This window comes from Salvelinus fontinalis, chromosome 23 (assembly GCF_029448725.1).
Source record: "Salvelinus fontinalis isolate EN_2023a chromosome 23, ASM2944872v1, whole genome shotgun sequence".
Classification (NCBI taxonomy): Eukaryota; Metazoa; Chordata; class Actinopteri; order Salmoniformes; family Salmonidae; genus Salvelinus; species Salvelinus fontinalis.
Window position 1 is genome coordinate 40186915 of NC_074687.1, and position 19261 is coordinate 40206175.

Consider the following 19261-nt stretch of genomic DNA (forward strand, 5'->3'; position numbering starts at 1 on the left):
CATTAGTGCCCGACTTTACTAATGCCCTTGTGGCTGAATGGAGACTCACCTTTCCAGAGGGGTCATATTAGTGTGTAGCCCAAACTGTTCACTACATACAGAAGATGGCAGATTGGCTGTACCGACTTTAGACGAGTCTCTAGACACTTGTGGGCGTCCTAGAACAAAACAACATGTACGTGTTCAGGAGAGTCTCATCTTTCCATCGGGGGGGTCTTAAGAGTTTGTAGGCCAAATCGTTCAGACGCTATAGACGTTTTCGTGAGAAGACACATTTTCGGGATGTCTCATGGTCTGACGAACACCGCTCTAGCTCTGCCATCTTTCACCGCAGGTGCGGAGGGCAGTGGATTGAGACGCATCCAATGCAAAAAAAACCCTGCTAATTCGATTTTCACGGCCCGCGGAACCACTCTAGGGGGTTAAACATATATTATTAGTTATTTTCATTAAATAAACACACACACTGATTTATTAGACATACAGTAAATTAAAAAGACTGCATGGGGCTTTCAAGATGTTCAGATTCAGTGGTACGTGGCTCCTAGAGGCTTCCTATTCCCTATAGCAGTGGCCTGATGTTGTCATTTTTGTTATTTAGCAGACACTCAGGAGTAATTAGTGTTATGTGCCTTGCTTAACGGCAAATCGACAGATTTGACAAATTCACCTAGTTGGCTTGGGGATTCAAACCAGCGTTACTGGCCCAACGTTCTTAACCGCTAAGCTACCTGCTGCCTCGTCATCTCACGTTATACTATCCTGTGTTAGTACCGCACTGATTCAATCCATCCAGTGCAGGAGTGGAAGGTCATTATGATGTCAAGGAGTGTTAAAAACATGTGTTATTGAAATAACTTCAGTCATGACATGAAGAAAGAAAACATGCCACTCTGAATCTGAACCATTCATGTGATGTAACAGCACTAGGGACAAGGGTGGATGAAACGGCTTGGAATGTTTTAGTCATATTTAAGTGTTTCTAAAAGTCATACAGTAATGTTTGTAAATGGCATGCTAAGCTGCAAGGTGGATGTGGCATATATTTTTTCTCAAACCAACAGAAGCAAAATGACAGATGTATATTTGTAAAGTGGGAAGGGGAACACTGTGAAATGAAAATAGGTGGTGAATACTGAATATATAAGCTGTAGTCACTTACAAACCTCAGCAGGGTACCTCAAAGCATAGCCGCGGGGAAGTAGTTTGGGGGTAGGGGGTGCTGCGATGTCTTTCTCCAATGGGGGGGAGGTTTGCCCATGCTGCATATCGGTTCACTAATACAGGATTATTAAATGCCCGGTGCACTACTTTTGTGAATAAAATAAATAAATATATATATCAGTCAAAGGTTTGGGCACACCTACTCATTCTAGGGTTTTTCTTTATTTTTACATATTCTACATTGTAGTGAAGACATCAAAACTATGAAATAACACATGGAATCATGTACTAACCAAAAAAGTGTTAAACTAATCAAAATATATTTTATATTTGAGATTCTTCAAAGTAGCCTTTGCCTTGATCTCAACCAGCTTCATGAGATAGTCACCTGGAATGCATTTCAATTAACAGGTGTGCCTTGTTAAAAGTAAATTTGTGGAATTTATTTTGTTTCTCTTTGCTTATTTGAGCTGTTCTTGCCATAATATGGACTTGGTCTTTTACCAAATAGGGCTATCTTCTGTATACCACATCCAACTTGTCAAAACATAACTGATTGGCTCAAACGCCTTAAGAAGCAAAGAAATTCCACAAATTAACTTTGTAAACATTTCAAAAAACATAATTTCCCTTTGACATATGACTGGTACTGTATGTGTGTGCGTGTGTAGTGAATGTGTGGGTTTTGTGTGAGTGTCAGTGTATATAGTGTGTATATACAGAATAGTCTTATGAGTGTGCATAGAGTCAATGCAAGATAGGGTCAGTGCAGATAGTACAGGTAACTATTAATTAACTACAGTATTTAGCAGACGTATGGCTATATATCAGTCTTATGGCTTGGGGGTAGAAGCTGTCTCGAAGCCTGTTTGTCCCAGAGCCGATGCTCCGGTACCGTTTGCCGTCCGGTACCAGAGATAACAGTCTATGGCTTGGGTGGCTGGAGTCTTTGGCACCATCTGACATAGAGGTACTGGATTGTATGGAGCTCGGCCCAGTGATGTACGATATGGCCAATATATCATATCATGGTATTTTTCAAAATGTTGATGGTATGACGGTATTTTGATTAATAAAAGTTCTAAATTTGCTTTATGAGTAGTGTGTGACCCTAGTAATGTGTCTTTCTTGGGGCGGCAGGATAGCCTAGTGGTTAGAGCGTTGGACTAGTAACTGAAAGGTTGCAAGTTCGAATCCCCGAGCTGACAAGGTACAAATCTGTTGTTCTGCCCTTCAACAGGCAGTTAACCCACTATTCCTAGGCTGTCATTGAAAATAAGAATTTGTTCTTAACTGACTTGCCTAGTAAAATAAATAAAAAAATCTCCATTCTGATTGTTTTATACTGTTCAATTCAACTTCAACCTAAAATTATTTCCTGCATTTCCATAAATTTCTGCATTTCCTGTACTCATTTGAGATCATTTCCACACTGCCACGATATGGGCGTCGCTCCACAGCTATTTTCAGGTCTCTCCAGAGATGTTTGATCGGGTTCAAGTCCGGGCTCTGGCTGGCCCACTCAAGTACATTCAGAGACTTGTCCCGAAGCCCCTCCTGTGGTGTCTTGGCTGTGTGATTAGGGTGGTTGTCCTGTTGGAAGGTGAACCTTTGTCCCAGTCTGAGGTCCTGAGCGATCTGGAGATGTTTAAAATCAAGGATCTCTCTGTACTTTGCTCTGTTCAACTATCCCTCGAACCTGACTAGTCTCCCAGGCCCTGGTGCTGAAAATCATCCCAACAGCATGATGCTGCTGCCACCACCATGCTTCACCGTAGGGATGGTGGCAGGTTTCCTCCAGACGTGACGCTTGGCATTCAGGCCAAAGAGTTCAATCTTGGTTTCATCAGACCAAAGAATCTTGTTTCTCATGGTCTGAGAGTCCTTTAGATGCCTTTTGGCAAACTCAAAGCGGGCTGTCATGTGCCTTTTACTGAGAAGTGGCTTCCATCTGCCCACTCTACCATAAAGGCCTGATTGGTGGAGGGCTGCAGAGATGGTTGTCCTTCTGGAATGTTCTCCCATCTCCACAGAGGAACTTTGGAGCTCTGTCAGAGTGACCCTCAGGTTCTTGGTTACCTCCCTGACCAAGGCCCTTCTCGCCCGATTGCTCGGTTTGGCCAGCTCTTGGAAGAGTCTTGGTGGTTCCAAACTTCTTCCATTTAAGAATGATGGAGGCCACTGTGTTCTCGGGCACCTACAATGCTGCAGACATTTTTTGGTACCCTTCCCCAGATCTGTGCCTCGACACAATCCTGTCTCGGAGCTCTACGGACAATTCGTTCAACCTCATGGCTTGGTTTTTGCTCTGACATACACTTTCAACTGTGGGACCTTATATAGACAGGTGTGTACATTTCCAAATCATGTCCAATCAGTTGAATTTACCACAGGTGGACTCCAATCATGTTGTAGAAACACCTCAAGGATGATCAATGGGAACAGGATGCACCTAAACTTGATTTCGAGTCTCATACCAAAGGGTCTAAATACTTACTTAAATAAGGTATTTTATTAAAATATTTTTTATACATTTGCAGAAATGTCTAAAAACCTGTTTAAGCTTTGTGTTTATGGGGTATTGTGTGTCGATTGATGAGGAAAACACATATTTAATCAATTTTAGAATAAGGCTGTAATGTAAGAAAATGTGGAAAACTGGAAGAGGTCTGAATACTTTGCAAATGCATTGTAAATAAACCGATTAATAAGCCATTCTGTATTGACAAGTCGCCTCAGGTTGTAGGAAGCTGCTATATTCATGTTGTGAACTGTGAGCCACAGCCATCCAATTTGGACAATTTACCCAACCTGAGTTCTTTCTGACCACACTTCTAACAAGTTACCCTGGCAACACTGATGTTGTCCCAAATGGCACACTATTTCCCTTTATTGTGCATAAGACGCTGGTCAAAAGTAGCGCACCATATAGAGAATAGGGTGACATTTGGGACGCACCCAGAGACGAGTTCTAGGGGAGTCTGGCCAACACATCATTTGCCTATCTCTGTGAGTGACAGAAGTGTGCAGTAGCAATCACAACATGTTAAGGATCCAGAATGAGCTTCTGACTCTCTCCCTCTCCATTGTATTGGAGCCGCCAAGGTGAAAATTGGGCCTGAGTGACTTCGCATTGGATTTTAAGTCCATTTGATGAGGGAGAATCAAGAGGAATGATTATTTAACTAAGCTCAGTGCTCGCTGCAAATCAAACGGGCCTATGATGTGAGAATTCATTTAAATGGGGACTCTGTGTGATTGTCTTCAATAAACATCCAGGACCCCAGGGACATGTTTTAATTAACTCGCTTCAGATACAAATAAATTAATGTAAACAAACATAAATCAACTGAGTGCCACACGGTCTGTTATGTTTTTTGACGAAACCTCATGAATACTAAAGGAAACCCAGCCTCGATATGAAAGGACATGAGTCAGGGAGGCGCCACAGCCTCCCTCCCCAATCTACAGCGGGATGAAATGAAGGACAGAAGAAGTAGACAGAGAGAAGAGAATTCGTAAATCTGCAAAACTGATGAAATGATGAAAACATCAGTAGCCTAAACATCATAATAAGCACCAAGTGACCTTTATAAATAGTGAAACTCGGCACAAAAGCAATAGTGGCATTATAATGAATATAACTGTCAATTTGAATGTTTTATTACATTTTTTATCAAAATGCCTTCGGGAACATGTGAACTTTCATGTGCCTTAAAAATAAACTTGTATGCCATCTGTAAATACAAATAGAATTGTTAAATTATGAGCCTAGTTGGTTAATCCACGGAAAAAGACAGGGACCTTCCCGCTAGCCATGATTAGCTGAGATAATGGATGGGCTGGACATGCCGAGAAATGTTTTTGGATTGGTCTGCCATATAGAATGTTTCTGTCTATAATGTGTGCTGCCCAGTATGTGGAGATAATCCTGGCTACCGCGGCTTTTTTGAAAGATATAACGTTGGACTGCCCCCAACAACATGGACTGCACTAAACAACATTACTGCCCTGAATTTTAGCTACTTTTTTTTTTTTACTACTACGATCAGTGTGAACCAGAGTGACTTGACACAACGTGTCTAGACATGTACAGAGCATTTGGAAAGTATTCAGACTCCTTGACTTTTTCCACATTTTGTTACTTTACAGCACAGGTGTCAAACTCATTCCACGGAGGGCCGAGTGTCTGCGGGTTTTCGCTCCTCCCTTGTACTTGATTGATGAATTAACATCACTAATTAGTTAGGAACTCCCCACACCTGGTTGTCTAGGGCTTTATTGAAAGGAAAAACCAAAAACCTGCAGACACTAGGCCCTCCGTGGAATGAGTTTGACACCCCTGCTTTACAGCCTTGTTCTAAAGTGGATTCAATTGTTATTTTTTCCCCTCATCAATCTACACACAATACCCCCTAATGACAAACCAAAATAAGATTTCAAATTTTTGCAAATGTATTAAAAAGTATTTACATAAGTATTCAGACCCATTATTCACTTCTTTGTTGAAGCACCTTTGGCAGCGATTACAGCCTTGAGTCTTCTTGGGTATGACGCTACAAGTTTGGCACACCTGTATTTGGGGAGTTTCTCCCATTTTTCTCTGCAGATCCTCTCAAGCTCTGTCATGTTGGATGTGGAGCGTCGCTCCACATCCAACAAAGAAGAGCACTCCAGTAGGTGTACCATATAATTCAAGGAACATTTTCTCAAAAGTGGGGTTACAAGTTTATCAACTTTCAAAGCAGAATTACTTTCCCATTGTTCCTCAACTGTAGTGTATGATATACAATTTTCTAGCTCCGAGTCTCTCCTTTTATCCAATGTAAAAAACACAATTTCAAATTTTTCTACATAAGACCAAAAAATTGTCAGCTCGTGCTTATATTGTGTGCATCTTCACACATTAGCATCAGTTGGATTTCAGTTGTTCATGGTGCCGGCCAGATTAGTTTTCTTTGCAAGAAAATTGTTCACCAATGACAGTGAAGTTAGGAAATTGTTCATGGTGACATTTCTCCCCTTGCCAACGTCAGGTTCCACAAGCCCCATCACCACATTCTCTGACTCTCGATCACTTGCTGCCCGATGTGGATATTTTCATAGATATTGAAAGCCGCTCAGCATGTAAAATGACGCACGCTCTCACTGTGTAGCATACTCCAAATAGCCCGAAGGAGACTGATATGACTGCTTTAATTCGGTGGACTGATATAGAGTGCATACAGTGCCTTCAGAAAGTATTCATACCCCTTCAATTATTCCACAGTCTGAATTCACAATGTATTAAATAGTTTTTTCCTCAACTACACACAATACCCCATAATGAGAAAGTAATAACATGTTTGTAGAAATGTTTGCAAATGTATTGAAAATGAAATACAGAAATAACACATTTTCATAAGTATTCACACCCCTGAGTCAATACTTTGTAGAAGCACCTTGGGCAGTGATTACTGCGAGTCTTTCTGGGTAGGTCTCTACGAGCTTTCCAGACTTGGATTGTGCAACATTTGCCCATTATTCAAAATTCTTCAAGTTATGTCAATAACTAGTTGTTGGTCATTGCTAGACAACCATTTTCAGGTCTTGCCATAGATTTTCAAGAAGATTTAAGTCAAAACTGTAAATTGGCTATTCAGGAACATTCACTGTCTTCTTGGTAAACAACTCCAGTGTAGACTTGGCCTTGTGTTTTAGGTTATTCTCCTGCTGAAATGTGAATTAAATCTCCCAGTGTACGGTGGCAAGCAGAATGAACCAGGTTTTCCTCTAGAAATCTGCCGGTGCTGGGATCCATTCCATTTATATTTTATCCTGAAAAACTCCCCAGTCCTTAACGATTCCAAGCATAACATGATGCAGCACCACTACGCTTGAAAATATGGAGAGTGGCAATTTGTTGTATTGGATTTGCCCCAAACATATCACTTTGTTGTATTCAGGAAAATATTTTCACTCTGTCAATTAGATTAGTATTGTGGAGTAACTACAATGTTGTTGATCCATCCTCAGTTTTCAACTATCACAGCCATTAAATTCTGTAATTGTTTTAAAGTCGCTATTGGTGTCACGTTCCTGACCTGTTTTTCCTTTTTCTTGTGTTTATTTAGTTGGTCAGGGCGTGAGTTGGGGTGGGTTGTCGAGGTGTTATTTTCTTGTTGGGTTGTTTGTGTTCGGCCGGGTATGATTCTCAATCAGAGACAGCTGTCAATCGTTGTCCCTGATTGAGAATCATACTTAGGCAGCCTGTGATTCACGTGGTTGCTGTGGGTGTTTGTATCTCGTGTCTGTATTCGTGCCACACGGGACTGTTTGTCGGTTCGTTTCGGTTTTGTCACGTTTGTTGTTTTGTATGTGTAAGTGTTCAGTGATTTTGTTCATTAAATTAATCATGGACACAAACCACTCCGCATATTGGTCTGATCCTTCTCGCCCTGACTTTTACTAAATGTTTGCATTTTATATTGCTCAGTTCTCAGAATCTTTAAATGCCAAACTGGAAAGTATTTAGAGCTCTTTTACCTGTTGTTTCCACACCTAGTACCACCTTAATGGGCCAAGACAAATGCACTGTAGGATGTTGGTACCAAGCCAGGCGCTAATGCGCCTCACTGAATGACAAATGGATGAATGGGCGATAATTGTGCAGGTTACTTCACAATTTGATTTAAATTAGGCCTAGCTGAATGACAAGGAAGGTGAAGAGGTTGATTTAATTTAGAAAGACAATAGTGTAATGATGAGTTTGTTGTGCCTATTTGTCAGCTTTAGCGCTCATTTTTATAGCAAATAATTTGACTGCACGCCTTGCGGGTTGATATCATTTTCTTTTGTTTTACTTTTGAAAAATAAGCTGATATGGGATTGTTTTATTTAGTGTAATGATGAGTTTGTGTTATGCCTATTTATCATCGTTGGTGCACATGTTCAAATCGTCTTTCAGAGTCACATGCAGGTAAAACGTTTTGATTTCTATATAGCATCAAAAAGAGCATATTCTGCAGTTTCTATGACACTTACATTTGTCAAATAACACTCAAAATTCAGAGGTGCAATTCTATTTCCAAACATCACTTTTTCCAAGAATATCTGCACAATCCATGCGTTCAGCAAATTACCAAATTCACTATTCTGTTTTCTTCTAAATACATTTTCTTAATTCCACATGTTTTTTTAGACCTGACAAAACTAAATTATTAGGGACTTCTTTGTGATAGATGAACTAGTGATATTTCGTTATTACTTATAGCCTAGAGTAACAAAACTAATACAAATTGAATTATGTTCTTTGTAATAATAGTTTTATGGTTTTCTAATTTAACCTAAGACCTTTAAAAACACCACCAAATGATTATTCTTCAGACAGCATATATGAAATGTATTTATTAAACCGTTAGAATATTGATGAGTCATTAGTTGGAATTGTCAAGGATTGGCTTTAGGCCTACATTTTCACTAGGAATTTGGATATTTATAAAAAACATATCCTTGACTCTATCTAAACACCAAAATATTGTTGTTATATTTTTTACATGGATATACTGTGCATTTCCACAAATATTTATTCATGCATATCATGCTTTACAATTGATTCTTCACTATTTAACAAGCTTTGGTGCTTATGTTTGCGCACCTTGCGGGTTGAAATGCGGCAACGTTCCCTAGCAGGTAATTATAGGCTGAAAGGCCAGTCAGTTCTTGTGTTACGCACATTTTTACTCCTGAACAGTTGAACAGTTGAAGTCGGAAGTTTACATAACTTAGGTTGGAGTCATTAAAACTTGTTTTTCAATCACTCCACAAATTTCTTGTTAACAAACTATAGTTTTGGCAAGTCGGTTAGGACATATACTTTGTGTAATTTTGCCAACAATTGTTTACAGACAGATTATTTCACTTATAATTCACTATATCACAATTCCAGGTGGCCAGAAGTTTACATACACGAAGTTGGCTGTGCCTTTCAACAGCTTGGAAAATTCCAGAAAATTATGTCATGGCTTTAGAAGCTTCTGATAGGCTAATTGACATCATTTGAGTCAATTGGAGGTGTACTTGTAGATGTATTTCAAGGCCTACCTTCTAACTCAGTGCCTCTTTGCTTGACATCATGGGAAAATCAAAAGAAATAAGCCAAGACTTCAGAAAAACAATTGTAGACCTCCACAAGTCTGGTTCATCCTTGGGAGCAATTTCCAAACGCCTGAAGGTACCACGCTCATCTGTACAAACAATAGTACACAAGTATAAACACCATGGGACCACGCAGCCGTCATACCGCTCTGGAAGGAGACCCGTTCTGTCTCCTGGAGATTAACGTACTTTGGTGAGAAATATGCAAATCAATCCCAGAACAACAGCAAAGGACCTTGTGAAGATGCTGGAGGAAACATGTACAAAAGTATCTATATCCACAGTAAAACAAGTCCTATATCGACATAACCTGAAAGGCCGCTCAGTAAGGAAGAAGCCACTGCTCCAAAACCGCCATAAAAAAGCCAGACTACGCTTTGCAACTGCACATGGGGACAAAGACCGTACTTTTTGGAGAAATGTCCTCTGGTCTGATGAAACAAAAATAGAACTGTTTGGCCATTATGACCATCGTTATGTTTGGAGGAAAACGGGGGGGCTTGCAAGTCGAAGAACACCATTCCAACTGTGAAGCACGGGGGTGGCAGCATCATGTTGTTGGGGTGCTTTGCTGCAGGAGGGACTGGTGCAAAAATTGTGTGGATATTTTGAAGCGACATCTCAAGACATCAGTCAGGAAGTTAAAGCTTGGTCACAAATGGGTCTTCCAAATGGACAATGACCCCAAGCATACTTCCAAAGTTGTGGCAAAATGGCTTAAGGACAGCAAAGTCAAGGTATTGAGATGGTCACCCTGACCTCAATCCTATAGAAAATTTGTGGGCAGAACTGAAAAAGCGTGTGCGAGCAAGGAGGCCTACAAACCTGACTCAGTTACACGAGCTCTGTCAGGAGGAATGGGCCAAAATTCACCGAACTTATTGTGGAAAGCTTGTGGAAGGCTACCCGAAACGTTTGACTCAAGTTAAACAATTTAAAGGCAATGCTACCAAATACTCATTGAGTGTATGTAAACTGCTGACCCACTGGGAATGTGATGAAAGAAATAAAAGCTGAAATAAATTATTCTACTATTATTCTGACATTTCACGTTCTTAAAATGAAGTGGTGATCCTAACTGACCTAAGACAGGGAATTTTTACTAGGATTAAATGTCAAGAATTATAAAAAACTGAGTTTAAATGTATTTGGCTAAGGTGCATGTAAACTTCTGACTTCAACTGTATTTAGGCTTGCCATGACAAAGGGCTTGAATACATATTGACTGAAGACCTTTCAGCTTTTTATTTTTAATTAATTTGTAAAAATGTGAAAAACATAATTCCTCTTTGACACTATGGGTTCTTGTGTGTAGGCCAGTGACGAAACAATCGCATTTTAATCAATTTTAAATTCCTGCTATAACACAACAAAATGTGGAAAAAGTCAAGGGGTATGAATACTTTCTGAAGCACTGTACCATTTTAAGATTATAATTAGCGATGGATCAATACAATAGAATGGGCCGCCATGTTCTTAATTTAAAATAGTTGATTATAATATTATGCATCGTTCGCTTCCCCTCACTCATCATCTCACCCATTCTCCCTCTTTCTCCCCTTCATACTTTACTTAATTTATTTAATCTTTTGTTTTATGTGTGAAATTAGTTGCAGTATAGTTTAGGTTCAGTTTCAAAGCAATATCGGGGTGATTATCAGCTGGGCACTTTCAACTATCGGAAGGAGTGGAGCGAAGCTGGCCCTACTCTTGGGAGAAGGAGGGCAACAGGGGAAAAACCATAAAACAGTTATGTTTGTGATGTTAAGATTCTAACACCGACTGTGTTATATAGATTTATGAAAAGACAAGGACTGGGGGACGGGACGGGACATGACTTAAAAAATGTCAGAGTAATAAATAAATAAAATTCATGAGCAGTCAAAATGACTGCTTTAGCGGTTCTAGTGTTAAGGTATAGACACTCTCGTCGACTTCTTGCTATTCTGAGCACCAAGACGCACTTCACAGTAACAAAATGTCTACCTTGAACCTGACCGGTGAAATGACACAATGCCCCAAAGCCATCATGTGAAATAAATACATTTCCTTGCAAACTTACAGATGACCAACTTAAAAAAGAGACCAGAAGTTACTTTATAATCTCAAAGGGTATGTCCCAAATTGCACCATATTCCCTATATAGTGCTACTTTTGACCAGAGCTCTATAGGTGATCTGAGACACAGACAAAGTCACAGCAACAACATTCACAATTGTTGGGTTAGGCTATGAACTGTGATCTGGCAATGTGAGCCTCCAGTACCTTGGTGGCCAGGCGTTTGACGGCCTCCTCCTTGCGTCTCTGGACCTCAGGGGTGCCGGGACAGCTGTTGTTCCGCATGGTGTTGGTGGCGCTGCGTGGAGGGGTAGGCTGAGGGGGATGGCTGAGGGGGAGGTCGGTGCTCTGGGGGTCCCCACCATCTAGAAGGAAGAGCGGGAGGGAAGCAGGGTCGTCCATCAACAGGAAGACTCACTGTAAAGACTATTCAGGTGCAACCATGGCTGCATCCTAAATGGCACCCTATTCCAATAGTGCACTGCTTTTTACTCGTCAAAAGCAGCGCACTATATAGGGAATTGGCTGCTGTTTGGGACTTAGCTGATAACTTTTCAATGTTTGACAAATCAGTTCTGACTCTCACAATGAAAATGTATTTTCATTCGTACAGAATAACCTTGTGAGATTGTGTGGAAGACTTATGCATAGCATATAGTATTCAGCATTTCCCAACTCGAGAAAGCATAGAAATGACATCAATGTAACCAAGGCTGTGCCCTTCTGTATTCAGAAACATACAGTAGTCTGTAGCATTACAATTACACTACCGTTCAAAAGTTTGGGGTCACTTAGAAATGTCCTTGTTTTTAAAAGAAAAGCAAATTTTTTGTACATTAATTAAAATAACATCAAATTGATCAGAAATACAGTGTAGACGATGTTAATGTTGTAATTGACAATTGTAGCTGAACAGCTTCATTAAATAGTACCCGCAAAACACCAGTCTCAACGTCAACAGTGTAGAGATACTCCGGGATGCTGGAGCCTCCCACTCCTCTTTCTATTAGAGCCAGTTTGCGCTGTTCTGTGAAGGGAATAGTACACAACGTTGTACGAGATCTTCCGTTTCTTGGTAATTTCTCCCATGGAATAGCCTTAATTTCTCAGAACAAGAATAGACTGGCCAGTTTTAGAAGAATGTATTTGTTTCTGGCCATTTTGAGCCTGCAATCAAACCCACAAATGCTGATGCTCCAGATACTCAACTAGTCTAAAGAAGGCCAGTTTTATTTCTTCTTTAATCAGAACAACAGTTTTCAGCTGTGCTAACATAATTGCAAAAGGGTTTTCTAATGATCAATTAGCCCTTTAAAATGATAAACTTGGATTAGCTAACATAACATGCCATTGGAACACAGGAGTGATGGTTGCTGATAATGGGCCTCTGTACGCCTATGTAGATATTACATAAAAAATCTGCCGTTTCCAGCTACAATTGTCATTTACAACATTAACAATGTCTACACTGTATTCCTGATCAATTTTATGTTATTTTAAAGGACAAAAAATGTGCTTTTCTTTCAAAAACAAGGACATATCTAAGTGACCCCAAACTTTTGAACGGTAGTGTACATATATTTTCTGCTACTCAGTAGACAAGTGAAAACTTTATACCTATCAGTATCACTTCCTGTCAGAACCTGGATGATTGACGTGTTGGGCTACACAGTTCCTGGACATTTCATGTCACTACTGTACATGTTGATGGATTTAACCATACATTATTTCAGCCTACAGTCTAATCTCCTTTCTGTAAGTCCCTGACATGTCTATTTACACGAGAACATCCAACATGAATGATGATGATGAGGAGGATTAGGTCACATTTGGTCCAGGCAGTGCGTGACTGTGGATACGACCTGGGCCCTGGTTAAAAGGAGTGCACGAAATAGGGAATAGGGAACCATTTGAAACGTAACTAAGGGTTATTTCTTACTTTTGGGCGATGAGCTGGGGCTGTTAGAGGCGATCTGCCGCATGCGCCCGCCGTGACAGCTGAGTGCCACCAGGCGGGAGATGATGGCCGTCTTGCCGAAGCCCACATTGCCCACAACCACGGCTCCGCGGCTCTCCTCGCAACCGTCACCCTTCAGAACGTCCTCCAGCTGCTGGAAGAGCCAATCGCGGCCCACAAACACAGAGTCTGTGGTGATGCTGGGCACCTCGAACAGCAGCGGTTTGAGCATGATGTCCACCGTCTTGTAGGGAGCGAAGCGTGCTGGAGGGAACCAAATAAAAGACAAACATTTACTAACTGAAAGTTCATAAGAAAAGAGGGCATATATAATGAATCATACATTTAGCTAGGCGTGAGAGTGAATAAATAGAATGACATTTATTCGCCTCCCTAGCTGGCGTGAAGCCAAGCCTCGAAACCAATTCAGTCACTGATTAGGGAACGTCTCCATCTGAAACACCGTTTACACCTGCACTGTTTACCTTGCACATCTTTCATCTGTTTTCTCTGAAAGCCAGCGCTCAGTCAAAATGACGCAATATGATACAATGTTTAACATTTCTGTGGATTGCAAACCTGACACATACACACGCCACGGCAAGATCAAACGCGCACATCGAGATGAGAGATCAATTAGAATGCGGAGGCCAAGCCCTAGTATCATCCAGGATAATCAGATTGAAATCAACATATTTTTCTCCTGTAATCATCTGAACCGTCTTTGTGTGTCTCATTTTCACACCATTCGTTCACAAACCATTTGAGGAACATTAATATCAGTTGATCATAACAAAAAAAATCACCGTCCGTCTGTCTGTCTGTCTACGGCGGTTGCAGTGTGATAAGTGCTGACTGTCAGCCAGGCGATACACACCTGCTGCAGGCCAAACACTCTTCTCAGGGCTGTTGAGGGGGAGGAGAGGAGATGCCTGGACTGCAGTCAGTGTCCACCACACAGCTAGAGAAATAGTGGGCTATTTTTCCTCTGTAGCTCTCTCTCTCTCTCTTCATCATTGCCCTCTCTATCTCTCCCCCCTCTCTCTGTAATGTCCCTCTCTCTCGCTCTCTCTCTGTCTGTCTTTCTTTCTTTCTCTCTCTTTCTCTCTCTCCATCTCTTAGTTCGAGGTATGACCAGCTAGCTCCATTGGCTTGGACCATTTGTAAGTGATCTTTAACAGGGCAGCTAGCTTCAGCACTGGTTATTTCTCTCTCCCACACACCTTGACTGCATAAGAGAGACAAATCAGTACTAGCCGTACTATCCGACGACCGCCAGTCCCCTCCGTCTACTGAGCTCTGGGAATAGCAGTTTAGTTGGAGAAGCTGCTCAACTGCAGTTAAATGGAAATCATGGAGGTGGATGGCAAAGGTTTGCAATTTAACAAACATGAATGCTTCTATTAGACTGCTTACAGTGTCTAATGAAAGCCAAACACATAATGCTCTGTTGCAAAAATGTCTGTCCAGAGGGACATTTTACATGAGTCTAACAACTTTATACTGACAGCGGCAGAGAAAACAGTCGGCTTTAGTAGAGGGTTAAATAGTAGCAGCAGCAAAGGGGGGACCAACTCCATATTAATGAACATACTTTTGGCCATGTGACATATGCTGCTCTGTGTTCTATGGAATAGGTTTACATTTTCCCTATGTTTTGTTTATAATTCTGGTGTGCACTGTGCTGGCCCTTGTTCTATCCCGGAGAATAGCTAGTTATTGTATGGCTGTCATCCAAATGGCACCCTATTCCCTATCATATAGTGCACTACAAAGAGCCCTGTTCAAAAAAAGTGAACTATATAGGGAATGGGGTACCATTTAGGACATAGTCTAGGTGTACATGCTGTTTAACAGTACCTTTGGAGTCTTGTGGTGCCCTCCCACCTGTGTTATGCCAGGGCAGCCGAATGGATGTCCGCAGGGGAGTATTACGCTGTTCATCAAGATAGCTCAGGTCTTCCAGCTTGGTGGAACTGGTGGCTACAGAGAGAGAGAGAAAACGATGAGATCATGTGTTTTTCACGAAAATGATGACGTGATTCACAGTTCAGCCTTTATTAGGTGAATGCACATGATCAGATGACCCTGAACAGACAATGATCACCAGCTAAAACCAATGCTGACAAACATGTCACAGGGGAAATCATGTCAATAAGTCATAAATTCTAATCCAGGGTTTGTCCGGAATATGTTGAGAGAGAGAAAAGAGGAGTAGAGAGAAGAGGGGACACAGATCCAGGGTTACGATGGCAGGATTTCAGGCAGAGGAAAGTGAACGGGAGTTGGGCCAGAGCAGTGGACCCTGGCATTGGCAGTTTCCTGGAGGTGGTGTGGGCACTGGGCAGCCAGGTACAGTACGGCCGACAGGAGAGGTGAACAATATCCATTCAATATCCCCCCTAAAATCCCGTTACCCACCCTGATCCAACCTGACAGCTGAGGAGGATCCAGAGAGAGAGGAGGTCTGTCCCCCATAAACACTCCTAGTGTGATGGAGTACAAACTGAGCTATAGTAACAACCCAAATACAACTAGGCTGTGTCCCAAATGCCTCGCTATTCCCTTTATTGTGCAATACTTTAGACCAGGGCCCATAGTGCATCTGGTGAAAAGTAGTTCACTTTAAAGGGAATATGGTGCCACTTGGGACTCAGCGAATGAATACGGATGTCAGGAACACAACACACAGAGCCAACAGACACATTTACTCACTAAAGCCAGCCTTACTACAGGGATTACTGCATGAAAACATACAGTAGGCTACAGCAGCATTACAGAGAGAACTCACAGAACATGCAGCCTATAGCCACAGGAGAAGAAACAGCCTGTCACGCCCTGGCCTTAGTATTATTTGTTTTCTTTATTATTTTAGTTAGGTCAGGGTGTGACATGGGGTATGTGTGTGTTTGGGGGTATTTATATGGTAGAGGTGGTGTTGGTGGTAGTGTATGGGTTTGTGTTGAGTGTATGTATCTAGCTGTGTCTATGGGTGTGTAGTTTTCTAGGAAAGTCTATGGTTGCCTGAATGGGTTCTCAATTAGAGACAGCTGGTTTCGGTTGTCTCTAATTGGGAACCATATTTAAGGCTGCCATAGGCTTTAGCTGTTTGTGGGTCATTGTATATGTCGACGTAAGTAGTTTGTGTGTGCACTTGCGTTTGAAGTTTCACGATCGTTTGTTGTTTTTGTTAGTGTTGTTTAAGTGTTTCGTGATCATCTTCGTCGTTGTAAATAAAGAAGATGTATTCATATCATGTTGCGCCTTGGTCCTCTCATTCATGTCAACACGATCGTGACAGAATGACCCACCAATCTACGACCAAGCAACATGACCAGCGGCAACAGGAGCAATGCAAGGATTCATGGACATGGGAGGAAAATTTAGACCGGGAGGTACCAGGAGAATATAACCGCCCCAAAGCTGAGCTGGAGGCAGCGAAAGCAGAGAGGCGGCGATATGAGGAGCTAGCTCGGAGGCAGGAAAAGGATCTGGGCTACACTACATGGGAGGAGATCGACAGGTGGGCGATCAACCCAGGGAGAGTGCCGGAGCCAGCCTGGGATTCTCTGGCGCAGTGCGAGGAGGGATACCGGCGAATGGAGGCAGCACGACGAAGCGGTAGGAAGCCTGTGAGAAAACCCCAAAAATTTCTTGGGAGGGGGCTTAAAGGGAGAGAGGCGAAGTCAGGTAGGAAACCTGCGCCTACTCCCTGTAATTACCGTGAAGAGCGAGAGTACGGGCAGACACCGTGTTACGCAGTAGAGCGCACGGTGTCTCCTGTACGTGTGCATAGCCCGGTGCGGGTTATTCCACCTCCCCGCACTGGCAGGGCTAGATTGAGTATTGAGCCGGATGTCATGAAGCCGGCCCTACATATCTGGCCACCAGTGCGTCTCCTCGGGCCGGTTTACATGGCACCAGCCTTACGCATGGTGTCCCCGGTTCGCCTACATAGCCCGGTGCGGGTTATTCCACCTCCCCGCACTGGTCGGGCCACGGGGAGCATTCAACCAGGTAAGGTTGGTCAGGCTCAATGCTCAAGGGAGCCAATACGCCTGCACGGTCCGGTATTTCCGGCGCCACCTCCCCGCCCCAGTTCAGTTCCACCAGTGCCTACACCACGTAACAGGCTTCCAGTGTGTCTCCAGAGCCCTGTTCCTCCTCCACGCACTCGTCCTATGGTGCGTGTCTCCAGCCCGGTACCACCAATTCCGGCACCACGCACTAAGCCTCCTGTGCGTCTCCAGAGTCCTGTGCATCCTGTTGCTGCTCCCCGCACTAGCCCTGAGATGCGTGTCCCCAGTCCGGTACCACCAGTTCCGGCCCCACGCACTAAGCCTAATGTGCGTCCCCAGGGTCCAGTATGCCCTGTTCCTTCTCCCCGCACTAGCCTGAAAGTGCGTGCCTTTAGCCCGGTGCCTCCAGTTCCGGCACCACGCACCAGGCCTACAGTGCGCCTCATCCGGCCAGAGCCATCCGTCTCCCCAGCGCCGTCTGAGCCATCCGTCTCCCCAGCCCCGTCTGAGCCATCCGTCTCCCCAGCCCCGTCTGAGCCATCCGTCTCCCCAGCGCCGTCTGAGCCATCCGTCTCCCCAGCGCCGTCTGAGCCATCCGTCTCCCCAGCGTCGTCTGAGCCATCCGTCTGTCCAGAGCCATTAGAGCCGCCCGTCTGTCCCGAGCCGTCAGAGCCGATAGTCAGTCAGGAGCCGCTAGAGCCATTCGTCAGTCAGGATCTGCCAGAGCCGCCAACCAGACAGGATCTGCCAGAGCCGCCAACCAGACAGGATCTGCCAGAGCCGCCAACCAGACAGGATCTGCCAGAGCCGTCAGCCAGCCATGAGCATCCAGATCTGTCAGCCAGACATGAGCGTCCAGATCCGTCAGCCAGCCATGAGCGTCCAGATCCGTCAGCCAGCCATGAGAAGCCGGATCCGTCAGCTAGCCATGAGCAGCCAGATCCGTCAGCCAGCCATGAGCTCTCATCCAGCCAGGATCTGCCCATTATCCTGGTGCTGCCCCTTATCCTGGTGCTGCCCCTTATCCTGGTGCTGCCCCTTATCCTGGTGCTGCCCCTTATCCCGGTGCTGCCCCTTGGTCCGGTGCTGCCCCTTGGTCCGGTGCTGCCCCTTAATCCAGTGGGGTTAATGTGGAGGGTGGTCATTTGGGGGAGGCTACGTAAGCGGGTAGTGACTAAGGTGGGGTGGGGACCACGACCAGTGCCGGAGCCGCCGCCGTGGAAGGACGCCCACCCAGACCCTCCCCTAGACTATGTGCTGGTGCGCCCGGAGTTCGCACCTTAAGGGGGGGGTTATGTCACGCCCTGGCCTTAGTATTATTTGTTTTCTTTATTATTTTAGTTAGGTCAGGGTGTGACATGGGGTATGTGTGTGTTTGGGGGTATTTATATGGTAGAGGTGGTGTTGGTGGTAGTGTATGGGTTTGTGTTGAGTGTATGTATCTAGCTGTGTCTATGGGTGTGTAGTTTTCTAGGAAAGTCTATGGTTGCCTGAATGGGTTTTCAATTGGTTTCGGTTGTCTCTAATTGGGAACCATATTTAAGGCTGCCATTGGCTTTAGCTGTTTGTGGGTCATTGTATATGTATATGTCGACGTAAGTAGTTTGTGTGTGCACTTGCGTTTGAAGTTTCACGATCGTTTGTTGTTTTTGTTAGTGTTGTTTAAGTGTTTCGTGATCATCTTCGTCGTTGTAAATAAAGAAGATGTATTCATATCATGTTGCGCCTTGGTCCTCTCATTCATGTCAACACGATCGTGACACAGCCATGAAGGAAGAATGACTGCAAACAATTCCTGTCATTGGATCAGAATGATAAGTGATAATAAACACTAGCAGTTTGCTATATAAAATTCAACCTCAAACTCTACCTACCGTCTGAGCCGGCATCCTCTAGCAACATGCAGACAAAGACAGACAACGTGAAA

At 43.4% G+C, this 19261-nt stretch overlaps 1 protein-coding gene across 13 annotated transcripts in view; it reads right to left on the minus strand.

Moving 5' to 3' along the window:
* The window catches only part of LOC129821321 (protein TANC1-like), a 289442-nt gene that overhangs the window by 66572 nt on the left and 203609 nt on the right, over positions 1–19261 (minus strand). For all 13 annotated transcript variants that reach the window (XR_008754295.1, XM_055878874.1, XM_055878872.1 and 10 more), the window contains 3 exons: positions 15176–15298; positions 13298–13579; positions 11566–11723 (listed from right to left, as the gene is read on the minus strand). Coding sequence is in view for 12 of the 13 variants with exons in the window: in XM_055878874.1 (XP_055734849.1) it covers positions 11566–11723; positions 13298–13579; positions 15176–15298 (563 nt within the window). In the remaining variant the exon portion in view is untranslated. The remainder of the gene's footprint in view (positions 1–11565; positions 11724–13297; positions 13580–15175; positions 15299–19261) is intronic.